The following is an 18,989-nucleotide window of genomic DNA, read 5'->3' on the forward strand; positions in this document are numbered from 1 at the left end:
ACAAGACGGGAAAGAGGCTGCGTCTGGAAGTCCCGGGAGCTAGTTAGCGTGGGCAAGCTCGGGCATGGGTACTTGGTAAGCAGGGCTGCTTCTGTTTCTTGTGCCGCTCTTGTTTATTTCCCTTCTATTTTCCCCCTGGATTTAGTAAAGTCTTTTTGCAAATACCAAAGGTGAACCGAGGGAAGGCTTTTTATTTTCCATGCTTAGAGCCTTAAAGGGGAAACTGAGAAGCCCTGGAGGCCAGTGAGTTGGTAGTGATGGTAACTAAGGGATGGAAACCTCAAGGCAGTGGTGTGGATCACAGAGTACAGGTGGAGATCACTCCTGTAGCCAGCCCTCCCCACCTGAAGCGCCTCCTTGCAGCACCGACCTTCGGAAAAGCTGGGCTTTGCTCTAGTGAGAGAGAACCAGCCAGAAAGGTATCTTGAGGCCAGCCCTATAATTCCGTAAGGACCCGACAGAAACCACGTCTAGAGGTTCTGCTGTGGCAACGGAAGGAAAGTGTGGATGGGTTAAAATGCCACTTCAACAAGGAGATAGCAAAATTAAGACACAGCCACCAAAGGAAACCTTTTGTACTAGAAACTTAAAAGGCCAAACAAACAAACAAAAGTGAATCCACAGGGAATCTTGCTGTTCAGGGCAAGTCCAGCCCATTAACTTGAGCTGGTTGTTGCTCTGTCTCCATCTCCTACAAGCAGCGCTCTGGCAGGGCCTCCCCTTTGTGAAGGGTTTGCGGGGAGGGGGGTTCTCTGTGAAGCAGTTGGGCACCCTGGTGAAGCATGTCCACTGGAGAGCTTGGCTAGGCCTTCTCACAGAGTGGGGAGCAGCCCACAAGTTCATTACAAGGTCAAGAGAACAGGTCCACCAGACATGGCCTGGCGAGGGAGGAGCCCATCTCTGAGGCTACATCATGCAGGCAGCCGACCTGACCCCATCCTCAGGTATTTCTTTGAGAGACCCAGAAGCTTCATCAGGTGTGGGGGAGGGTGGTAGAGCTCTGTTCCTTGAGACAATTGCAAGTCTGCTCCTGTTGCTAAAAGAATGTAAACACACCTTTATAATTTTTAGATTCAGTTTCTTCATAATTTGCCAAGGTACATTGGACTCTGGTCTTTTCAGGCTCAAGTGATACTTAAAAAATTTTTTTAATGTTTATTTATTATTTTGAGAGAGAGAGAGAGAGACAGAACGTGAATGGGGGAGGGGCAGAGAGAGAGAGAGACATAGAATCCAAAGTAGGCTTCAGGCTCCGAGCTGTCAGCACAGAGCCTGATGCGGGGCTCAAACCCACGAATGGTGAGATTATGACCTGAGCTGAAGTCAGACACTCAACCAACTGAGCCACCCAGGCACCCCTCAAGTGATGTTTAAAGAAGTAGCAGGACGTCGTCCACACAGAAGAGACGGCTGCAGATAGAGCACACATCAAACGCAGATGCCGTGGGGGATTTCTGAGAGCAGAGACAGAAGTCCAAAGTGCTCACCTCATCGTCCCTCTGCCTTTGAGGCTCCTAGGAACATGGGTCCTGGGGAGAGCCCTGACTCTTGTGTACTGTAGATCTCGCCACTCATGTATTTGGTTTAAAAAAAGTTATTTTGCCCTCTCTGTCTCCCACCTGCACAAGACACACACACACACACACACACACTTCTTTCCCTATCACACAGCCACAATGCTGGAGGGAAGATTTGAGAGGTCTAAGAGAAAAAGGTACTTTAAAGATTCAGAGGACTCCTATTGAGACGGTATTTCCCAAGGAGAGAAATTGACAGCCCTGGTCCCTGACATCAGAGAAGACTCTGGAAGGTGACACCCTGCTCTTGCTTGCTCTCTCACAGGGTTACTCAAGCCAGAATGACATGGATTCAGCTGCCACAGCATGCCACTAACACCTGCGTTTCCTTTTCAGATCTTACAGGTGAACAAGGTGATGTCCATCTTGTTTTATGTGATATTTCTCGCGTATCTCCGTGGCATCCAAGGTAACAACATGGATCAAAGGAGTTTGCCTGAAGACTCGCTAAATTCCCTGATTATTAAGCTGATCCAGGCAGATATTTTGAAAAACAAGCTCTCCAAGCAGATGGTGGACGTTAAGGAAAACTACCAGAGCACGCTGCCCAAAGCAGAAGCCCCCCGAAAGCCGGAGCAGGGAGAGCCCACCAAGTCGGAGTTCCAGCCAGTGACTGCAATGGACACAGAACTCCTGCGGCAACAGAGACGCTACAGCTCGCCCCGGGTCCTGCTGAGTGACAGCACCCCCTTGGAGCCCCCTCCCTTGTATCTCATGGAGGATTACGTGGGCAACCCCGTGGCGGCCAACAGAACGTCGCGGAGGAAGAGGTACGCGGAGCACAAGAGTCACCGAGGTGAGTACTCGGTATGCGACAGCGAGAGCCTGTGGGTAACCGACAAGTCCTCAGCCATCGACATTCGGGGACACCAGGTCACGGTGCTGGGGGAGATCAAAACCGGCAACTCTCCCGTCAAACAATATTTTTATGAGACAAGATGTAAAGAAGCCAGGCCTGTCAAAAACGGTTGCAGGGGGATTGACGATAAACACTGGAACTCTCAGTGCAAAACGTCCCAAACCTACGTCCGCGCACTGACGTCAGAAAACAATAAACTTGTAGGCTGGCGATGGATACGGATAGACACCTCCTGTGTGTGTGCCTTGTCGAGAAAAATTGGAAGAACATAAATTGGCATCTCTCCCCATATATAAATTATTACTTTAAATTATATGATATGCATGTAGCATATAAATGTTTATATTGTTTTTATATATTATAAGTTGACCTTTATTTATTAAACTTCAGCAACCCTACAGTATATAAGCTTTTTTCTCAATAAAATCAGTGTGCTTGCCTTCCCTCAGGCCTCTGCCATCTGTTAAACCTTATTTTGTGACCCGGCTCTCAGGAGCCGTTCTGCCGCTCTGTAAAATCTGTGTACACCAGTATTCTGCATTCAGTATTGTCAAGGCCATGACTGTCGTTTTAGTAAACTTGTTAAAATCAGATGCTGTCAGAGTTGTGTGTAGACACAGTGATGTCCCCCCTTCTGGTATACTTCATGTTTGATTAGTTCATTAAATGCACTGTTACCACGTCCTTTGAAATGATACCCAGTAGCTTTGAGCTCCACACTTAATTCTGGCCAGCAAGTTCACCATCAAGGACTTGCTCTCTCCTTTCTCTGCTGTCACTTTTGCCAATTAAAATCATGATCTGCTCCAACATTACGGCCACGGAACAATAATAACAAACCTGGCAATTTTAGTTTTGGAAGTTTCTTTTCAGCACATTTGTTGTTTTGGGGTTTGGGGTTAAGGGTTGGATTCTTTTTTGGTTTTTGGCTTTGCCTTTTGTTTTGCTTTCTGTAAGTGGTTTTCATCCTTTTAGGCATATAGGAAAAAATGTTTTAACTGTTTGTAACAGAACAATTGTACGGTTACCCAAAAGCAAGCTGAAGTGGATCATGAATAATCTACACACGGCAGCAAACTTCCTTCCTCATCAGAGATCCTCTGAGCACATGGCCTCCCCACTCCTATCGGGGCCCCTCCCAGAGCTGCATGAGGAATTAGAAAATGGTTGCACTTTGGAGTCAGACCTGGGTTCAAATCCTAGGTCCTCACTTCCTTGTGACTGGGAGCAAGGCTTTGAAGCCTCTTGGAGCCTCTGTTTCCTAGGGTCAGAAGGTCCCCACATAGGGATTCTTGCCAACTCATGGGGCTATCATGAAGAGTCAGCTAAATAACCACTATAGACTAGATTTCCTAGCATAGGGTAGGCATTCAACATAGTTCCATCTTCCTTCCCTTCCTCTTCTTTCTTAGCTCTTGTATCCCTCTGTAACATTTTTTGGTGGATTCATCATTCTGAGATGGAAGGAAGGTGCTACTGAGTCCCAAAGAGATTGCCATGGTGATAGCCACACCAGTTTGCAAAGGCAAGCTTAAGGAGTTCCCCCAGGTGGTTCTCCCAAGCCCTTCCCCACTGGGAAGCAGACCTTCCCCCTGGTGCTAGAGCCCAAGGACTCTCATCTCCCATCTTGTCTGAGGCACAAATACCCACTCTCCCACTCTGGAGCCCAGTCCTGTGCCTTTCCTGCATTCCCCTGCCTTCAGGGCCTGTGTGTACTCTGTCTAGAGCAGCCCAGGCCCCAAGATTTCTCTAACACATGCCTAATAAAATATATGTTCTTTATGTGGCATGAGCCTCTTGAAACAGATTCAACAAATTGCAGTGGCTTTGGTTAAGAGCATCATTATACTACACTTGATTCTGGATGCCTAAAATATGAAGGCAGGACATGAGGAATTTGCCTTGTGCCCACCTTCTGCTAAGCACTTGTAAACACTGCCACCCTTCGTTGTCACAAGCCCTTTGAGGTAGGCATTACAACCTCAAGTTTACACATGAGGACACTGAGACTTGAGGGTTTAACTTGCCCACAGTCATTGAGCAGGCAGGTGGCAGAGTGAAGAGGTAAATCCAAGCTTGAATGAGGACACAGTCTTGTTTCCTCTTCTCTAAGCCTCCTTGGCCCCCGCCTTCTGTGCAACACTTTGCATTTCAGAATGAACATTAACAGCCCTAGGGAAAAGGAGAGCTTAGTTGCCTTCGTGGAAACCTTTTGTAGCTCCTGCTTCATGAAGAAGAACACAACCGACCAGTTGAGAGTAGTGGCTGTCTTATGATTGAGCCAAGCCCAGTTCTCAGGCTGGAACTAATGCTCCTTTTCTAGAACTGCTATTCCAAGTCGGTGTAAAGCCTGTCTAGAGGGCCTGGCCACCTGGGGAGACGGGCTTGGGTGACAGAGACCCCAGTCTGGGAAGGCACCATCCCTAAACAATAGATCCCTAGCGGAAGAAGTTTGCCTACACGTTGAGAGCAAGTCTGAAGCAGTGTGCTTCTGGGCTAAGGGCAGCTCTGGTGAGAGAGTGAGCCTGAGGATAAGATGAAAACCTTCCAGAAAGGACTCCAGCCTTCAGCCCATTGGAACGGCTCTGCCTCCCCTGTGCTGGGTGGCAGAGTAATGAAGCATTACCTGGTTCCAGTAACTTTTTTTGGCACAAGAGGGCATTCAAGTGCTGCCAAAGTCAACATGTTGGGCTTGTGGGCCCAGGGTGGAGCCTTCCTCAGGGTTCCCAGGAGGCACGTCTCTATCCAGCGTCAATACTTGCCATTGAGATAGCTCCAAAGTTAAACTCATCGCTCTGATTGAGGAGACTTGGCGGGCTGGTGTCTGGCTCCAGGAAAACTCTACACTCACCTTCATCTTCCCTTATTGCCTGGTTTCCTATTGGAGCTTCATGACACAAGGAGGTGTGATTCAGTGTGACAAGCTTCACTGAATAGGAGGAAACAGGCTCTGGCTGAGCTTTGTTGCCAGCATCTACATGTCCATGGATAGCTCACCTGTCCTGATGGGGCCTTTCAGCATCATGAGATTCTCCTGCACAGAGAGCTGTGACCAGACTGGACACTCCTCACTTTCTTAATAATGGCAACAGTGAGAAGCTCTGTTGGCCATTGGTGGGGGCTTCTCTCTGCCCTCTCATAAGTCTACAGGCTGCCTCCATCTACAGGCTGTGTGAACTTGAGCATGTTGCTTAACCTCTCTGAACCGTTGTTTCTTGGTCTATAAAATGAGGATAGAGCCTACTTCATAAGATTGTTTCACAATGTAATCAAATCATCCAGTTCTTGGCTTGTAAGTCCCTCTGAGTGTTACTGATGATGACAATGATGATGATTAGCTATTGGGGGATTTGCAGGAGTCCTCATTCTGGAATTCTGGTAGGAATTTCTAAACTTCACAGTGGAGGATTGACCCTGATTAAAGTATGTTAATCACCAACTCCCAGGAGGCAGTCTTCAGGGTAACATTTACCTAGTTCCCCTGGCCCACTCTTCCTAACTGGACTTGAATCCTCAGTTGACAAACCAAGAAAGGTATTCCTAACCCTCCTCAGTGGAACTACTAGCAACTATGTGCTTTTCCGATGTGCACGAGTGCGTATTTTGTTCCTTCTCGCAAATTCTTGAGATAGCCTTGTTCTTGCTACATCTCCTTTACACTTGTACCCAATGAGGGTTGGCATTTTTGAGGATTTCTTTGTTGTTCCCTTTCCCCTATATGTGTTCATGTGTGCTTTTTAGTTTATTTAGTCAATGTCAAAACGCTCCACTGCAGCTTGGAGGAACCATCTGCATTTATTTTATCACCTTTGAACATGTGTTCAGAAATGAAATCTGTGTAGTCAGTTTATGGCTACCTAGAGATTTGTTTGGCTTCACCAGGAAGACGCATCCCCCAGACTTCAAGCTCTGACGGCCCTGGGTGTGCAAATCCAATGCCAGGTCCTCGATTAGGCTTGGCTTTGCCTCCCAGAACTCCAGCTCTGCTCAACCCCAGGGAGGGTGCTCTGAAGCCTGGAGAATAGCCAATAGCCTACAGCAGTCCCTCCTTCCACTCTAACACCACCCGTGCCTCCGCCCCCCAACACTGTCTTCAACCCTGGCCCAAGGTCCTTGAATGTGCTCGGGGTTCCACAAACCCAGGACAAGCCACAGCCACTGCAGGCTAGAATCAGAAAGGTCCCTCAACTGGGACCTTCTTCAGACTAACCCCCAAATCTAAGGAGACCCAGACTCCTTACACATACCTTCTCAAGTTACACCGGGTGAGTGGATGTCTCAAAAGGCACACATGTTCACAACAAGCTGCAATGCAGGCACCTCAGTGTTGACTGGAACCTCTGGGTCTTTGGTTCCAGATGGAGGCTGGCCCAGCTGAGAAGAGCAGAACCACCGAGCAGGTCAGAAGCACTCTGAGGGGCAGTGGATTTGTTTCCTTCAGTCCTGGCCTATATTTGGCTACAGTATACAGAAGGCCAATGAAACAAGCACAGACGTGCCTGTGGTGGGAGCCAGGGGTGCAGACAAGCAAGGAAGTAGAAGGCAAAGAGATAACAGAAGCCTTTTCTAGAAGCTGGCTATCACTGAGGAGTTTGGCAGAGTTGTTACAGAGTTCAGTGAATGACATTGCCTGTCAATAATAGAGGTCTCTGTGGCAAGAAAGCATAAAAGTTTACTGGGAAATTGTGAAATACAGCCTAAAGAGTTAGATGGTTTTTCACAAGGAGACGCATGGAGGTGGATGGGCGTGTGTGCATGCATGCATTTGTGTGTGTGTGTGTGTGTGTGTGTGTGTGTGTGTGTGTAGCTGCTTTGATATCCTAACCACTGATGTATTGCATTTTTTTAAGGGAAGGTAATGCTGGAAAAGAATGCCCTGGAACACAAGTTTAACCTTTAGGAGACTGAGCTGGTAGCCAGCTGGGGAGCATATGGAAAATGAACATTCTTGGGGCTAGAAAACAGGCTGATCAGGGTTGAGGATTTACAGACAGAAAAGGCATCAGGCATCCTCCACCAGCCAAAACAGAAGGATCTGGAATCGTGGGCTTTCTGATTTGGTAGGAAAACATTGGAAGCTGGTACTGGGCTTAGTGGGTGGAAGATAAGGACCAAAGAATAAATAATAGTAATGGTGATCATTTACTGGCTGATCTTTCTGTGTAAGGCACCGTGTGCACCTGGGAGTTTTAACTCTTTTGTGCAGTTGAGAACACTGGTTAAAAAAAGTTATCACTTGCCCAAGGCTGAACAGCTAGTAAGGGAAAGTACCCAGATAGGCACCCCGGAGGTCTGTGTAGTTTGGAGGCACAAGGCTTTTAACTGAGTAACACAGTAATGGAGAAGATGCTGAGTGCTTCAGGGGACCCTGATGGCTCAATCGCAATGGGGTGGGGGGCGTGAGGAGGATGGCATGTGCTTGGCACACAGGGGAGATTGAAGGGCTAAAGTACAGCGGAGATCCCCAACAATCGCTCCACCTGAAGGAGCTGCCAGACTCCTGCAGCAGCTCTCAGCAGCAGAGAATTTCAGTAGATTGGGGAACATGAGTGGCCCTCCTACCCCACACTTTCCCTCCCCCATCCAGCCGCTTAACAATCAACTGTGCTAGGGAGAAGGTGGTTGCGGCTTCCCCGTGAAGTATAAAGATCAGCATTGCTGTATTATTTCTCTGGGGACAGGAATTTCAAATTTAGTTAGAAACTCTCATCCTCCCTTCCAAGGCAAAAGTCTTTTGTTCATTCAGTCTTTTTCTTTTTAATTTGTGGAATTTCTATGAGATGTCGTGCACCCTGTCCAACCATATGGACTCAGCACAAGAGATTTCATCCTTCCCAGAAGAGCAGTGAGTGGAAAGGATGGGACCTTAAGGCATAGCAGCGTTGACTGGCCTTTATCATTTCCACATCTTTTCCATAAGCACCTCCTCTAATTATCTGATAGAAATCCATTCCCTATGTTGAAAGCCACATCCACAGATACATCTCTAACTAAATTGTCAACAAAAAGGCTACAAGAGCCCAGAAAATCGGCAACTAAGTGTAGCTTGGGACCGTTGAGGAAGGCTTCACTGAGGAGGTGACCTCTGAGCTGGCTCTTAGGAATGAGTAGGAGTTTGACCAGGAATAATGAGAGGATATTCCAGACAGAAGAATAGCCTATAAAAGTATGTGATGGTGAAGGGGTCTGACCTACATAGAGAAAAGTAAATAACTTGGGGTAACAAGAATTTTCAGGACTATAGGAAGTCGGAAGGAGAAGCTGGGACCAAATAACTCAAAGCCATGTGTGAAAGGCTATGAAATTTGTATTTGATTACTTGGGTACCCCCAACTTTAGCCCCAGAATAATCACCAAGAAGTCTTCTTAGAACTGACTGCTAGGTCCTGTCACCTGACTTTCTGATTCCTTAGCTCTGGGGTGGAGCCTGAGAATTTGCATTTCTAACAAGTTTCCAGGTGATGGTGCTGCACACTTTGAGAATCACTGGTTTGCTAAGCAATGAGGAGTCAATAAGGGCTTTTTCAGCTTTTTTTTTTTTTTTTCAAGAAGATGATTTGGTGGCAATATAACTGACAGACTGGAGATAGGTTGATAGAGTGCTAGCTGGAAGATCAGCAAATAAATAACCCAGGCTAAGGAGAAGGCAGTAGGACTGGGGAGAAACATCAGGTTGGAGAAGCATTTTTGAAATGCCATCAGTAAGATTTGGTAACCTATGGATGTGGAAGACGAGAGAGGAAGGTGTTAAGGAAGATGACCACAATGTTCTCAAGGCATTGTGGTTCTAAATTCAAGAGGACAGCAAGATGTGTGGGTTTGATGGCAGGAATGATAGACAGTGAGTTTGAGGGGGCCATGGGACATCAAGGTCGAGAAAGCCAACAGAGAGTTGATTTTCAAGATAGCCTTATGCTTGGGGTTATAAAAGAACAATTCTTACTTATTGAGGAATAATCCAGCATAGATGAGCCATTTGTAAATGGGTCTAGTCAAAGCTCTGTGGATGGGTTGAAGTGCATCAGCAAATCAGGGTGTGGAATCTGGATTCTTCTGGGGATCTATAGTCAGGGCTCCATTGCATGTGTTCTATTCCACCTGCCTCCTTTATCAATTTGAAGGCTGGACAGACATATTGGAGATGACTGCGGAGAAGCAAATGAACATGCTGAGGCCCAGGGCTGTGTCACTCCCTGGAGATGTGTCTTGGCAATCAGCTTGAGGATACTACCATCACAGACAATTCAGGGTACGTTTTAAAGGGAGAAGTCCGATCTTGGGAAGCTGAAATCTAAAGGTTCTGTCAAAAGAGGACTTATTGTGGTTTTATTTTCTGGGCCAGGACCTCTACCAATTGTTAACATGCCTCCTTGAAAGCCTCTTGGTCAATCAGGAAAATAAAAGATTTCTCTCAGTATTAGGAAAATCCTGGAAGGAGCCAAACACCCTCTGCTCTGGAGGTGCAGACATGTCATTCCTTCTGCCTTGAATGCTCTTCTTTTGTTCTCCCCTCCCTCGGTCTGATTCACTCTTGCTCAGTCTTCAGATCTCAGTTTGTAAATTCCTTTTCCCTGTGGGACCTTTCCTGAAATCCTCTCCTGAGTTCATCACCCAGCCCTCCCCACCGTTTTATGTTCCCATAGCACCCGGAATTTTATCCCCTACCACATTGCACAACCAAAATGAGCTACATAGTTATTTATGTGATCACTTGTCGGATATGTTGCCCATTTGGCTGTAATCTCTGTAGGTAGATACCAAACTGGTTTTACAGCCTATCCCAAACGCTGGGCACTATGCTCTCAGTAGGCATTCAATCAATATTTATAGTACAAACAAATGAAGGAGTCCCCTTCATAAACTGGGATCACAACAGGAAGAAGGATTTCAGTCAAACCTAAGGGAGAGTGGATTAGTATGGATGATGGTATTGCTCTTTAGTCATTTAGATGTTGATGATGAGTTAGGAAAATATGTTTGGGAGGCAAAAGTTCTAAATTTATTAATATCCAATATTCTGCAATCATAATGTCTTTTTCAGTCCTAAGCTTTGAGACTCCATTATTCCATTGGTGGAAATGTTGGGATGAGAACCCGAGTTGGAAGAAAACAACTTTTAAATATAAATTAAGGGAAGCAAAACACAAGGGCATGAACCAGGGCTATGTTTACACTTCTTAATTTTTTTTTAGTTTTATTTTAGAGAGGGAGAGAGAGCATAAGCAGGGGAGCGGGATAGAGGGAAGGAGAGAGAGAAAATTTCAAGCAGGCTCCACGCTCAGCGAGGAACCCAATGTAGGGCTCAATCCCATGACCCCAGGATCATGACCTAAGCCAAAATCAAGAGTTAGAAGGAAGTTCAACTGAATGAGCCACCCAGGCGCCCCAACACTTTTTAAATAAAGCACAATCAGGTACCGGTTGAGCAGTCATTCAACCATTCAAGCACACATCCAGTCAACAGGTTTTCATAAAAACCTACCAACATGCCAGCTCTCCTCCTGGGCATTGATTAGTATAATGACAAACAAGCAGATGACGCCCATACCTTAGTGGAGCTTCCTTGTCTGGAGGGTGTGACAGAGAAAAAAGACAAAGAAATAAGCAAATATGTATATAAAATTGTTCCAGGCAGTGGTAACTGCTAAGAAGAAACACAAAACAGTCAAAGGATAGGAATGAACAGGGAGCAGGTGGGGCAGGGGGATGGTGGTCTCACACGCCATGCATTGTCATGATTAAAAAAGGCTTGCTGCTTGAACTTCAAGCCTCAAACATTGGTATACCTCAGGGAAGCCAAGCACATTTCCTAGATCCAAGCAATTAGTGGCCCTAATTGAAGCAGAGAATCTGTAACCAAAAGTCAAAAGTCAGGCTTTGGCAATAGAAGTGCAAACAGGGCCCAATGAATGAATCATCTCTGGGCAAAGCTTTTTATCAGAGACCTTAGGCACCCCATTCTCCTGTTTGCATAGTGTTGCTTTTCGCCAGAGGGTCTTCTTCAGCCTCCCCTCGCTCTGAGGGACTTTTTACCCTGTCAAACCTGTTCCATTCCAGAGAAACAAGACTCAGTCACTCCCTCCTGCCGCCAGGGAGGGCCCTCTGGTCCCCTTCCAGATGCTGAAAGTCCTGGGGTGGGGAACGCAGGGGGTGGGCAAGGCCACTCCCTCTGAACTTCTGTGCCTCTGGCTCCTGCTAGCAGGTCCCCAACCAGGGTGGGGGGAGAGGTTTGCCCCACCCAAGGATAGGTTTCTGGCTCTGGTACCCCAAGGGGGCTTTCTTTTCGTTTAAGTCATATTTCAAGACATCATCCCCATCACAGTGACTTTTCTTGAGACTGTAGTTGAGTCCTTTGTATTCTGCAACCCTCAGTTTTCCTTTCCTGAAAAGTGGGTATAAAAACATTCCTCATTCAATTATAAAATATCGTGGATGCTATGCCAGCCTACCTTAAAAATGAGTGGCTGGGGTAAGGATTTGAGTTTGCAAGAAGGAGAGGAAAGTGGGGAGGCCTCTGGGAAGCTCCAGAAAGGCCATTAGCACTACTTCCCTCCCCACCCTACTATGTCAGCTGGGCTCCAGAGAGGTTAGACAACCCGGCTAAGGTCACACAGCCAATATGCAGGGCAGAGCTAAAATGAGAACTAGATCTTCTGTCATCTTGTCCAGAAAACCCTCCACACTGCCTCAATAGGCTTCTTCTTGACCAAGCTGCAGGAGTGATGGATAGGAGCAGCCTAAAAGCTTCTACTGGGCCAGCAGAAAAGCATTTGCAAGATGTCATCCCAGCATCTGCCCTGCCAGCAGATGTTTCTGCTGTTTCCAGGAACTTCTCAGAGACCAGATTCTTCCACATGGAATCTTCCATCCATGGCTATCAGACCCTCCAGAGACTGCCCCTCAGATCTGTGGTGAGATGTGGGGACCCAAGTCCAGCCAACCTACGCTTGACCCCTGATCTCTCCACTCATAACCATGTGATCTTGGGCAAGTTCCCTGATCTCATTCAGTCTCAAGTTTCCTATAAAATGGAAACAGTGTAGGACCTGCCTCTTGGAAGAGAGTAAAGATGTCTGTGGCTGGAGCAGGCAGTGTGGACCAGCGGATGGCGGTAGACTGGAGCAGGGAGGCTGGGGGCCTTCCTGGATCTTCTCCGAGTGTTGGAGTAAAAGGAATTCCTGAGGACCCCAGAGGAAAGGTGGTGGGAGCTCCCTCGGGGGAACCTGGGGCAGCAGTTATTTCTAACTGGTGCAGAAGTCATTTGGTATTTTAACACCTGCCCTGCTGTATCGACACCTTCCAGCCTCACATCCACTCTGCCTCCCCCACTGGGAAGTTGTCAGGATGGAAGGCAAACATGGGAGGCACATGGCAGCACGCTTGGTGTCCAGGATGCTCTCAGGAACACAGGCTTTCTCCCCCTGAGACCCAGGACCTGCACCTGCAGTTCCACAGATTGGGGATCCAGCCGGCCGCACCGCACAGAGGCACGTGTGAGGAGGATGCATCCTTCTGAGGATGGCACTCACTTCTGAGGAGGCATCTCTTTTTCTTGCCCAAATCCTTCAGGCTGCAGCTCAAGCCAATTCCAGTGCTTGTGATTTTTTTAGTCCAGACCATATCTGAAAGCTTTCTGAAGTCCTTGTAAAAAACACAAAACCATATATATGTGTGTGTGTGTGTGTGTGTGTGTGTGTGTGTGTGTGTGTGTATGGCTCCAAAAGCCCAGTACCAACTGGATGAGGAGGTCATAAAGCAGAGGATTCCCCATTTCTCCTAATTTCTTTTGCAACATCTACCTTTTCTCCTCCTTGTGGTCTAGCAGACAGTAGCTCCACCAGGGCTCAGGTCTGACCCTGCTTCTGGTGAGACATCACCCTGTCCTGGTCCTTTCTGCTTAGCAAGAGGCGGGAGAAACACACACAGGTGAGAGCTCATGCGCCCATCAGGAGCTACAGATGTGAACCCTCCTACACTGGTCCCACCACAGGAACTCAGATGAGGCAAGGGTCTCTTGGCCACATCCATGCTCTCTTCTCTCAGGACCGGCTCTGTGTCAGGAACCCACCTGAGACTGCAGCACTCCTCTGGAGAGAGAGGCACAGATAGCAATGTGATCAATGTTTTGGTAGTCCATGGCAGACTGTGATTAGGCAAAGATAAGAGGCTCTTTGCCTCAAGCCAACCAATAGCTTTGTGTTGTTGGAACATAGTGAGGACAGCAAGGGTCCCATCATGGAGGCCAATTGTGCCATGTAAGGAACTTGAACCTAGTCCTACAGAAGAGGGGGAGTCTGTGTCTGTGGGAGCGAAGCAGAAGAATGGCCTTCAGTAGACAGGTTAAGAGGGGTCCAAGGGTCTCATTGTTCGAGAAGGGCCCTGAGCTTCGTCTCTCTACCCTCTGGTGCTCTGGACCACCTGAACCAGCTGTTTCACGGTATCCGTGCACACTCAGGCCTGCCTGGAGTGGGAGGAGCACATGTGGCCAGCCAGGTGGTAGCCCCAGTGTACATTACAGAATGGGCTATTACATCCTCTCTGGAGGAAAGACATGTTCAAAGTCAGGTTGAAGGGAAAGCCCCAGAGGCATCCTGGTGGGTTGAAAGCCAGGTTTGGAGAAAGGGGACGCAAGACTCCGCATATGGCAGGGCCACCGCATCACTCACGCCATCATCTGGCTCTGCACCATCACTCGGCATCCCGCGTGCATTCTCTGGTCCCCTTGTCCTGGTGGGAGGACCAGCTCTGGTTACTGCCCTTTGTGGTCTCCTGCAGCTGGAAGTCCAGATGCTGGGTCTCAGTCCCGGGATGATTACACTGTCCACATTGCTTCCTCTCCCTCTTATCCTGTCATGCTTCCTCCTGAACTTTTGACATGAACCCTGCTTCGTGTCAACCTGACAGTCAGCCCAGTGGAGCCAGCCTCCTCTGCCTCTGCAACCCACAGGCATGTTCCAGGCAGGCAAGCCACACTTCCCTTCTCAGCCTGCAGGTGGCAAGGCTATGATTCTTTAGAAGGGTAGGAAGACAGACAGCACAGTTCTGGTGGCCCTCAGAGCACAAGGCTCCTGGCTGCCCCATGGACTTCTTTGCATTGTGTATCCTGTGCTGCTGATCAAAAGGCGTAAGGTCTTACCGTGTCCAGCAGGAGCCCCGCGGCAGGGCCGGCTTTCCTCTCAGCTTTCAAAGGAGCTGAACGAGAGTATTCCCAGACATGAATTTTCATCAATTGTCACTTGCATCAGGTCTCACCCAAATGCTTCCAGGAGCTCCCCATTACTAGAATCCAAGCTTCCTGGCTGGGCACTTGGGGTCACTGACAGTGCAGCCCAACCTCTTTTCTGGCTCTTTCTTTCTCTCACAGGCACTGGGATCAGCCCCGCTGATTGTCTCCCTGTTTCTCAGACCTGCGGTGCACATGCCCAACGCGGATCTTTCCCTGACATACAATGGTTCCCCCTCCCCACCCGCCCCGCTGCTCTGACTTGAACGTGATGCCTGGAAAAGGAGACGTGACACAGGTGTGAAGTACGGACTCTTGAATGTATGACTTTCTGCCTGAGACAGACGAGGATGCTGCACCCCAGGGAGGGTCAGTACCTCGCCCGCAGTCACAGTACGTGCAGGAGAGTGCTGGCACTTAGTCCTGCACCCTCCAACTCCAGAGCACAAGCCTCAGAATGCTCCCCATACAAAACTCATGTCCTCCAACTCATGAGGAGGGAGAGAGTTTTGGATTGCATACACAGTGCTCCCACGTGTCTTGCACGCACCGGACCCCTTCTGGATGTGGGGGACGCACTTTTTCTGAAGGGAAAACACTAGCCAGTATCAGGACAACTTGGCCATTGCCAGAAGCTGCTGCCATTTCCCTCCTCGGGACTGGGGACAGAATGTGCAGGGCCCGATGCAAAAGGCAAACATGGAGTCTCTTATTCATAAATGAGAAACAAATCTTAACCCTAAGCACAGAGCCCTTCTATAGGCAGGGCCCTGGGTGACTGCCTGCGTGGAACCCTGTGAAGCCTGCAGGCTCCTGGTCTGGACTCCAGAGCACTGGGTTCTTCTCTCCCAGCACTCACCACCACTGGGGGCTGGGCAAGCAGGGCCCGTGGCTGTCCTTGCTGGAGCCCCAGTGTGAGCAGTGCCCACAGATAGTAGGTCCTCAATAAACATTACTGAATTGAAAAGACTTCTTGTGTGCAAGGGGTTATAAACTTCACAACAGGTGATTCTAAAAACAAAAGTGATACCTATATGTCCAGATCTCCTGGTTCTTGAAACTAGAGAAAATATATGAACCTCTTTCTTTTTTTTTTTTTTAAAGTTCATTTATTTTTGAGAGTGAGAGAGACAGAGAGCAAGTGGGGGAGGAGCAGAGAGAGAGGGAGACACAGAATCCAGGCTCCGAACTGTCGGGGCACCAACTCACAAACCGTGAGATCATGACCTGAGCTAAAGTCGCACGCTCAACCGTGTCACCCAGGTACCCCTGAAACCCTCTTTAAAAACAACAAAAGCTTGAGTAAAGGGACACCTGGGTGGCTCAGTCAGTTAAGCATCCGACTTTGGCTCAGGTCATGATCTCATGGCTCATGAGTTTGTGCCCCACATTGGGCTCTACGCTGACAGCTCAGAGCCTGGAGTCTGCTTCTGATCCTGTGTCTTCCTCTCTCTCTCTGCTCCTCCCCTGTTCACGCTCTGTCTCTCTCGCTCTCAAAAATAAATAAACTGAAAAAAAAAAAAGATTGAGTACCATAACAGACGTAATTATGCACACACCTCCCTCAGCCCCCAAAATCCAAAGTGTTAAAATCCTACCCCTAGTACCTCAGAATGTGATTGCATTTGGAGGTAGGGTCTTTAAAGAGGTAATGAAGTTAAAAGAGAGTCATTAGGGTGGGCTTGAATCCAATATGACTGGTGTCCTTATACGAAGAGGAGGTGAGGACACAGACACACATGGAAGGAAGACACACCGTGTGAAGACACAGAGAGAAGACCGCCATCTACAAGCCAAGGGGAGAGACCTGGAACAGCCCTTCCCCCAAGGCCCTCAGAAGAAACCAGCCCTGCCCACCCTTGGTCTTGGACTTCTAGCCCCCAGACCTGGGAGGCAGTATGTCCCATGGTGTAAGCCCCAGGCTGCATGTCTTTGCTATGGCAGCCCGAACAAACCAGCACAGGTTGTTAAAGAAGAAAAATAAATCACAACATATTATGAATGTTAAAGGTTGATAGGTACCATTAAACAATCAGAAAATATGAGAAGCCTAATACAAATAAACTCATTAATTGCCTATCAAGCTTCTATGATACTTTCTTTCCCATATTTTTGGTCTGAGTATTCTTCACATCTGGTCAGAGTTTCATCGTGTCATTTTCTAGAGAGAGACTAGAAAGAGAACTTGGCCTCGCTGGTAGCACGGGTGATCACATTTTGCTTTTTAATAGCGATATTCAGGAAAGTCTCCTCCAGGCTCACAATTTCTCCTTGGTAATGTCATGTACCTTTTAAGAAGTATCATCAAATTTTGGAAAACCCCTATTAGGTTTCTTTCACATATCAGCTGAAAAATGTCCATTTTTTAAAATACAGTGATTGATCTTACCTGCTCTCCGAATTGCCAACATTCATTAACCAGTCTATCATCCCATTGCGGTGTTACGTTATCTTTGTTAATGATGCTAGTTTTTGTTGAATCAGCATAAGAAAAGAAATCTCTCTCCCATGTGAGCATATAATTCATTCCTTTCCTTTAACTGGATTATGTAATAACCCAAGACCCGCTCATTACTCCTAACAGAAATCTATCATTTCTATTGGAAATTTGTCTTTCTCTTCATGAATTAATACTTTAATGTGATCTGAGGGATTTTGGTGGGGGGAGGGGTTTACAATTTGTTTCTTGATATCAGAATAACCATACTCACTTCCATCAGATTTTAAGAACTATGTCACATATGAAGGCATTTCAAGGGCGCCTCCCAGTCTTTGGAAGGGGCTGGAGCAAGTGAGGGAAACTGAAGCTTCATTAGCTTCCTGGTAAATCAGCTCTGGTCAAGGTCGAAGGCTGGGGCTCAGAAGAACTGAACCAACACACATCTCTGGCACACCCCACTCCCTAAGCCGGTCACTATCACTTGTCCCAGCCAGCAACAACGGTGTTCAGTCCCACAGTCTTAGGCTGCAGTGAATTTCTGTGAGATTAGGATGAATTGATGCACTTTTTCTGTGTTTGTGTGTAGACAAAGGGAAACAATTTCCTGAATCCAAAATGAAGGTGACTCTGAGGGCATTGTCTACTCTATTCATCTGGTCAACCAAAATAAGATTTTCTCTGGTTTCCCACGTAAGGGTGTGCTGTTTGTCCTTTTCAGCAGGATGAAAGGGTTTGGTTTTGTTATCCATTCCACATGGAACCGCTGCATTCCCTCCAGAGGAGGGACTTGTCAGAGGTGGGTGAGAGGGGTCCCATTGGTTGCCCAGCCTGTCCCTGTCCTTCGTGGTCCTCAAGGTAATTAACAGTGTGGTCTCTGGAGCCAGGCAGCTGCAACTCTGACACGAACTCCATCCTGTACTAGCTGTGCAACAGGGGCAAACTAACTCTTCTGATCCCTCCTTTCCTCACCTGTAAAATGGAGGGAAAGGTACCCAATAACACAGGATAGTTGTTACAGTGAAAAGTTAGTGAGTTACTGTTGCAGGTAAAGCACTTAGCACAGGGCCGGGCACTTCACAAGTGCCCACTACAGGATAGCTAATGTTTTTATTAAGAGAGTGATGGGGAACACCTGGCTCAGTTGGTTAAGCATCTGACTCTTGGTTTCGGCTCAGGTCATGATCTCACAGTTCGTGAGTTCAAGCTCTGCATTGGGCTCTGCACTACAGTGCAGAGCCTACTTGGGATTCTCCCTGTATCCCTCTCTCTCTCTCTCTCTCTGCCCCTCCCCTCTCTCTCTCTCAGAATAAACTTTAAAAATAAGGGTGTGATAGGGAGAATCAGGGAAAACTCATAGTGCGGACAGACCCTGTCCCTGCTCCAGGGGATCTACCCATTCCCCTTCCTTAGGCCCCATTGAAAACTGCACCCTCTGCTCTTCTGCCCTGGGGAACAGCCACACCTCTTGTCTCCCAGTCTCTATCAGGCCCAGTGTGTGAGGTTATATGCCCCAAAAAGGCCAGATGACAAACACTGAGTATTCCAGACAGGCTGTAATCCCCAGCCCATCCCTGCTTGACGAGAGCTCACTGCAAAACCTGACCCATCAACCACTAGAAAGGCAGGCCCGCTGCTTCTTCCAAGAAGTCTTTCTGGCTTTTACTCTCTTTCGTTGAATTCTGGTAATAGCCTGTATCTGCTCTAACCCTGGACCCAGTTTATTCAAGAGTTGTCCCTTACTGTCATGTATAGTGTTTCTGAAACTGTGCATTAAAATCAAATATTCGCAAGCATGATCATAGACTTACATGGCCTAGGTGAGCATTTTCCTAAGGATCTAAAAAAGAATGTAACATCTTGATTACACCTCACCTTTTTTTGCAATATTTT

General features: G+C 47.6%; 1 protein-coding gene across 1 annotated transcript in view; it reads left to right on the forward strand.

Moving 5' to 3' along the window:
* NTF3 (neurotrophin 3) overlaps positions 1–3,027 on the forward strand; it is a 66,614-nt gene extending 63,587 nt beyond the window's left edge. The window contains exon 2 of the mRNA XM_060658638.3: positions 1,914–3,027. Coding sequence (XP_060514621.1) covers positions 1,914–2,708 — 795 coding nt within the window. The 3' untranslated portion in view covers positions 2,709–3,027. The remainder of the gene's footprint in view (positions 1–1,913) is intronic.
* The last annotated feature ends 15,962 nt before the right edge of the window (positions 3,028–18,989 follow it).

This window comes from Panthera onca, chromosome B4 (assembly GCF_046562875.1).
Source record: "Panthera onca isolate mPanOnc1 chromosome B4, mPanOnc1 haplotype 2, whole genome shotgun sequence".
NCBI classification, from domain to species: Eukaryota; Metazoa; Chordata; class Mammalia; order Carnivora; family Felidae; genus Panthera; species Panthera onca.